The sequence below is a fragment of the Pteropus alecto genome, unplaced genomic scaffold (genome assembly GCF_000325575.1).
Source record: "Pteropus alecto unplaced genomic scaffold, ASM32557v1 scaffold245, whole genome shotgun sequence".
NCBI classification, from domain to species: Eukaryota; Metazoa; Chordata; class Mammalia; order Chiroptera; family Pteropodidae; genus Pteropus; species Pteropus alecto.
Window position 1 is genome coordinate 286614 of NW_006436669.1, and position 7134 is coordinate 293747.

A 7134-nucleotide genomic window follows, 5' to 3' on the forward strand; every position below is an offset into this window, starting at 1 on the left:
GAATACCCTCTTCATCTCCTTTTGGAGCGACCTGTTCAAGCAGGTGGTAATAAGCTTTTGAGTCCTGTGAGAAATTGAGAAGTTACAATTTCAAATTACATACTTAGGATAACAATAATTTCCCCAAAGCAAATGTATTTCATTTCTTATTTGACTATCATTCAAGAATGCAACTTAATTAATAAAGCTGGAAACATTCACTAATTTGAATTTTCTAATTGTCTGTTTACCTTCTCTATTTGCCTTCCTTTTTAAAAATGAGTATAACAATTAAATATACAGGACAGACACAAAAGGCAACCCAAAGATGCAAATATTATTCTTTTGTTCTTAAGGGAGAAAAATAATTTACTTACCTGTAATAAATTGCATGCAGGAAAATATATATTTTTATATGGCTATAGAAGTCAGTCAGCTAAGGTTTAATTTCTTTAAAAGTGACAGAAAAAGGAAGCAGAAGTTTAAAGCAGAGTTTAAAAAATACATTTAAATGGAAAATCAGCAAAAGATTTTTAATAAGCAGTCTTTATGTAAAAAGAGAGAGATATTAAGATGCACTTTAAGATGACAAGTACATGTAATGTTATCTAAAGCTGGGGAAAGCAGAGGTATGCTCACCTCCAGTGACAATAGAAAGATGAAAACAAGAAAATGCCAGCCATTGATGTTGCACTTGAGGAAACCAAGTTTCAAGTTTTGTCTCTTTTATTTCCGCCTTCCCCTCCTCTTACTGTAGCTATTTAAAAGTCAGTGAACGTTCCACGAAGGTGTTAGGCACAAATAAAATCTGCCTAGCATGTGTTACATCTGTTTAGCCTTGCTAAGAATTGCCTCATTTGATCTGATCCTAAGAAATATTTCTCATTCGCTCTAGCATGGGTATTCTTACCACCTTTGCTGAGGGTGCAATTTAAGGATATCTCCCAAAGTTGCCTATTGCTCAGACATACATTTCACAGTGCTGACCCTGGTTGGGATGCAGCTGCTCCCTGTGAACAAGCACAACTACTGTGTAAATGCTCAGCTTGCCAGTTCCCATTTCATAGAACTACTTCCCAAGTCCAAAATGGTTGTTATCGTAAATAACTTAGACTTCAGTGATGGCAAGTCAGGAAAATTCATGGCTTAAATTAAGCAGCCTAATTTTGGCTAAAAACCTTGAAAATTTTGGCTGAAACAATTTTAGAGCTTAACTGTTGAACACAAAGGGAAAGATGTTTTCCAGCTCCTAATAAATCCCAGTTTGGTCGGTGGTGCTAGAAGACCATTAATACCAATGAAAGTGATGTAGTTAAAAAAATGAATTTGGCATTATTAGTTTAAGTCCTAAGGAATGGGAGACTTTACATTTAGAAGTTTCACTCTAACTGGCACCATACCTGACAGACACTGAGTTCTAAAAGCCAGGAGTCTGCAGCAGGTGGAAGCTGTCACTCAAAAAATTATAAGCCTGGGTTGACTCCTGGTGAGGCATGTAACCTTTCCTCTGACTTTCTTTGGAGAAAATTTCTTTAAGTTTTGAGAAAGTGAAGACTGAAATATTTTTATTCCAGCATCTCACACCATTTGCTCCTCCAATATTCCTTACTGCACGCACCTTAAGTTCTTTCTATTTTAGTCTGTCATCAATGTCAACAGCTGTTTCCTTTCACCTTGACATGGAACTTTTCATAAAATGGAAAACCATAGTATATGCTCTCCTTAACCTTGCCCCTTTTGGATATCTGTTGTAGGACTTATTATGTCTTCTACACACTCTGGGGTAAATTATCATTGCAGGTAGTTTCCAGAAACATTATCTTTTAAAAGTCACTCTGGGTTATACAAAGGAAAACCTTTTAAGAAATTCACAAGCTGTTTTAGAGTGGTCATATAGTGTAGTGGTCAAGTACATGGAAAATGGAGACCGACTGCTGGATTTGAATCCTGACTTTATCCCCAGCTATGTGAACTTGAACAAGTTACTTAAAATCTCTTTATCTCTGTTTCCTTATCTGTAAAATGAGAAGATAATCCTTATCTCAAAAGTCTGTTGTGAGGATTAATGAGTCAATACATATATAAAGCAGTTAGAACAGTACCTGGCATGCAATAGACACTGTTTGCTAGTATCAATGTAATTAGAAGAGTCCTCATTTAATTTTTTAAAGGAATAGTGATCTGATGGTTTCATTTATAAAATCAGAAGAGACATTACGATCCTACACATATTTGAAAAGCAGTCTTATCTCTTATCCTCTATCTCATCCTTGTCCCTTCTTGATATTGAAACTCCAAGGGAGACCTATCTTTCTTTGTTGCTGTGCAGTCCCAAGGACTTCAGACACATCTGCCTATGGCCCAGTGCTAGACCCGCACATGAACTTGAGAACAGCAGGGGCTCCAAAAACAGCACCAGCCGCTCTCTAACTAACCCCAGAGTTCTGAAGAGACATAGCCCAATGTCTTTGTCTTTTCTCCATTGCCACCCAAATTCCCTTCTTTCTGCAGTCAGTCATGTTCAAACTACAGTGCTCCTACCTTGATGTCAGTACTGAAGTTGTTGATTTTGCTGCAGCCTGAGTTTTCCAAGTGGTAATTAGCCCATCTCAGCAGAAGCTCCTCAGGAGAGAGTTTCATTAAATCCTCCAGACTCTCTCCTTCTCTCAGAAGAGCAATCAGAGCTGAGGAAGCACAAACAGCCAAAAAAAAACCAAAAAATGAATGCAGGTGCTATTTTGGGGGATTAGTTATAACTTTCATTGAGCTCTGCTAGAAAGCCAAAAATAGCAAAATTATCTCTGTGTGGTAATATTTCTCATAGAGCAAACACTTTATTATTATTTCTTAAAAAGAGGCGTAGGCATCATAAGCTTATTTATTATCCCTATTTTTCAGATGGGAAAGAAAAGGCACCAATGAATCTCAATCCTGTGCCAAAGAATATGGTGGCATGCCACAGAAATAACCAAGATTATTGGCTCAGAATGCTCCACTGGGTCTGTCAGACCACATTTCATGAGATGACAACATTTTTGCTTTTAAGACATCAGTTTTGTAATAACAATGCTCTCTTGTCTATTCCCACAGGTGTCTTATATTTCAATGTTTACCTGCCTAATTGTAGCATCTCAAAAAGTACAATCAACTCTTTCCTCTATGTTTCCCAGGTGAATATATATTTCTTGCTCAGCTAGAAGGTTTAAATTTAGCTGAGGTCATTATTTGCAAATTAATAGTCTTTCTCACAGGTTTTGAGTTCTCTGGGTTTTTTAAAAGTATTATATTTAATGTATTGGTTTTATATTATCCCAGGATTCTTTACTGGTTATTATGATTTGTATATTAAGTATATAATAAAAATATATTGTACTTTATATATAAAGTATAAGGATTAGAATTTAGATACAGATTTCATATTGGTAGGATCTGTACCTAAGAATCAGAAAGTAACATTGTGTTTTATATGATACTTATCAAGATCTGCTACTAAGGACAAGGCTATAATTGTCTAAATGCGGATAGGATGCTGCAAACAAACAGAAAAAGATTAATAATTACATATTTAGTTGAGAACTTTGAAAACCTAAATATAATTTTCTATTGTCTTGGTGAGAAATAGAACAAGTTTCTCCTAATCTGTTTCTATCTGCAATATATGAATTTGAATTGCTTCATAAAATACAAGTTGAACATAGACTTATTTGTTGTAAAGTGTCTACAGGCAAAGTTAACTCAGAAAAACTCTTGAGGTTGGAGTTGCAGACAGCTAGACTGAGCTGTAGGTTCTAAACGTGCATCATTAATAGTCTGTAGTCTTAAGCTTTTGCTACATTGTTTTTAAAAAATCTGGTTAGTGTAGATAGAATTAGCTACAGTAATATAAAGAATTCAATATAATTACAGTTTTCAAAAATCGAAGATTCTGAACTTGACTATTCCTGACATCTTCCTCCTATAGCCCCCAACACATGTGTTAATAAAAAGCCACACCATTAATAATATTTGAAGTTTTGCTTGTACCTTCATTTCTGCTGAGTTCAATGTCAGCAAACAACCCAATCTTGATGACTTGCCACAAAAGTCCTAGGACCAGGTAAGGCTTCCCCTCCTTTAAGTCCTCAGCCCCGATGTTAACCACATGGCACCCAATGGCTGAGGCAGAGTTCAGAGCCAGGTTCAAATTCTCCTGAGGGAGAAAAGTATGCAAGTTTTGTTTTTTATTTTGCAAATGCCAAATGATGATTACTGATTGGCAACAATGTTTTGCTTCTGGAAAGTTCACAGGTCTAAAAGCATGGTCTTCACTAGATTTTAACACTGAGAAAAAGCAATGAGCAATAATTGGAAAAGAAAATCCAATAACTCAGACACAGAGCTTATGCAGTGCCTAGTCAATCAAACTAGAACCCTGAGTTGAAGGGCCATCCTGATCAGGATGAAGCAAATGAGTCTTACATTTTTCCATCTTGCTCTATTTTGGAGCCTTCACACTCAACATCTCCATTAGTTAGAAACAAAAGGGGCAAGACATGCCCTAATTGTTTTGTCACTGGCTATCATAAATGACACAATTGTTGATTATCAAGATCAGAGAAGAGAGTAAGAAACAGCACTTTGACTTTCAGATTGGGTATTAAAAAATGAAAAAGATACAAATCAAATGCTTAGAAAAGATAGAGTGGTTCTTACTATGATGATTTGTTGAGTATCTATAACATCTAGGGACCTTGAATATACACACGTCTACACAAACACACATACATGTGTATATACACATGCACATGTGTATAGATTATATGTTCTTATCACTAACAACAATGTACATAATGTAACTCATATACAGTTGGAATAGGGTCAATGAAATTTCCATTGACTCTATATACTATTCTTGGGTCCACAGAGGAGGAGATAACAGAGTTGGAGATATATAGAAGTTAGTTTTATAACAAATTAACAAAACAAAACACAGGTCACCAGTGAATTGGGAAAGTACCTATGAGAAGAGTGGGTTTTGCCCTAGTTAGAGCTCAAATGATGAGTGAAAAATACCATTTCTCCTTATAGATGAGAGTAAATTTAACATAAATATTTTCATATAGATTTAATCATCACTGTTCTCATTGATTAATAATTCTGTTTTAAAAGTACACAGGGTTGCTAAAATCCAAACAGGATGTAACATTGTTTATGATTTTAGAGGTAAGACATGACTTCTTACCTCTTGCAAGAGAATTACAATAATGTTAAAATTCTGGAACATAGCACAGACATACAATTTACTACTGGTTATTGTTTCAGCTGATCAACATATTGAAGGCATTAATGCAAGTTATATTTATCATGCTGGTGGCTGTAGCCAATGGCACTGTGAAGGCTACCAGAGCATTTCTCACTTTCTACCACCTTACTTCTTAGAAAGGCTTATCTCTTCAGCTAAAATGCTATGTGTTTGGCATCAGCTCAAAGATGAATTGCTAGGGAAAGTTTGAGTTAAAACTTTAGCCTGTGTGAATTTTATTCACAAGTGGTCAAAAACAAACAAATAATTCCCCAACTACTAATACCCGTTTAACCTTCTCCACCTCAAATGCCCCCTACCTCACCCGTTATATTGATAGAAGATAAAACAGAAATGTGTCACTCTATCTCCACTAGTTATAACATATCACCAGTCGAAAGCCTAGATTCTGAGAATAACATCTGAGCACCTGAACAAGGCTGATTCAACAGTTATCGTGTTCATTCATTTCAAGAACAATCCTCTGTGAAGGTAACAGAAAGAAGACATACCTGAATGGTGAAAGGGGTAAGTTTCTTTTTGTTGATTGTTCTTTCATCGATTGTGTCTGGCACTGATAGGTTGATCATTTTACTGAAGGAGATACAATTAGATTAAAGAAAGCAGGCTTCTGAATAACAGGACCCAGTAACACTGAATTTAAATTCTAGTGATATCATAAGCAGACAAGACGGCAACATAATCTGTGCTACCCAGAGTTTAGATATAAAATCAGTTATGCAATTTTGACTAGATTCGAACTATCTGTGGGACAGGTTAATGTTCTAAAGTCATACTAGTATACTGAGCCAGGAAATAAGGACCCCACTTCATTCACTTATCTTAAAAGCTACAAATTATCTTGGTTCCCTTAGCATATTAGGAAATTCTGAGTGGATAGCCAAAGCAAATCCCCCATGAATACTTTACTTTCTCAGCCATAAAAATTGTCCCACTATGTAAAAGACCACTATATACTTTTGAGCTCATATAATAATGCCTAAATTTCTATTTGACACCTGGTCAAACTCTATACCTTTAATTAATCACATGATAAAATGTTTCACATCTTCTTATAGTCATTATTGTACCAGCACTTTAGAAATTTCACCCACTCAGGTATCTAATACATTGATCGGACACCCAAAACAAGCATATATTGTTTATGAAAAACTGATTTTATCCAAGTTAACACTGGTTTAATCTTCAATGGGGTATAAAAATTAAATTTTCTTAGGTCACCTTCATCTTATTTAAAAAAAAATTTTAAAAATACAAAGAAACAACAAAATCAAAGAATGGAAAATGACTGTGACTATTTTTTTTAATGAGAAGAGAAATTGGCATTAACATTTTTTCCTAACAATTTTAAAGCAATACTTTCTTTTGTGTGGTTATTCTTTAAAGATATATTTTTATGACTTTATCATGAGTGTATACATATATTTAAATAAAAGTCACCTTACTGCGATATAGGTATTGCAGTAAAACAAACTCCTAAATCATCATTTGAAAAATATGAAACTGGAGAGAACTAGAAGCTCTTGAAGATGGTGAATCCCAGGGATGACTTAAAAAAGTATAAAATATCCCCTGCCATTGAACAGCATATAGTCTAATTACAGAGACAAAACATCTGGACATAAAAAGTTATATAACAGTCCAATGCAGAACATTATAATGGCTCCCAAAATATTACAAATAACATGAGCTATAAAAATTCAGTGAAGGAAGAAATCATTGGGGGTTGAGATAAACCAGAAAATTATCCACGAGTCGATTTATATAGGAAGAGAGGATGCGAAAAGGCATTCTTAATAAAGAAAAATAAAAAGCAAAGCCACAGTTGCAAGTTATAAGAAAGACTGAGTAGG

The 7134-nt window shown here is 35.0% G+C and overlaps 1 protein-coding gene across 1 annotated transcript in view; it reads right to left on the bottom strand.

Moving 5' to 3' along the window:
- Window positions 1-7134, bottom strand: part of LCP1 (lymphocyte cytosolic protein 1) — a 48992-nt gene that overhangs the window by 19964 nt on the left and 21894 nt on the right. The window contains 4 exon segments of the mRNA XM_006913492.3: window positions 1-64; window positions 2521-2663; window positions 4003-4168; window positions 5773-5854. The exon segment at window positions 1-64 is cut by the window's left edge and continues 11 nt beyond it. Coding sequence (XP_006913554.1) covers window positions 1-64; window positions 2521-2663; window positions 4003-4168; window positions 5773-5854 — 455 coding nt within the window.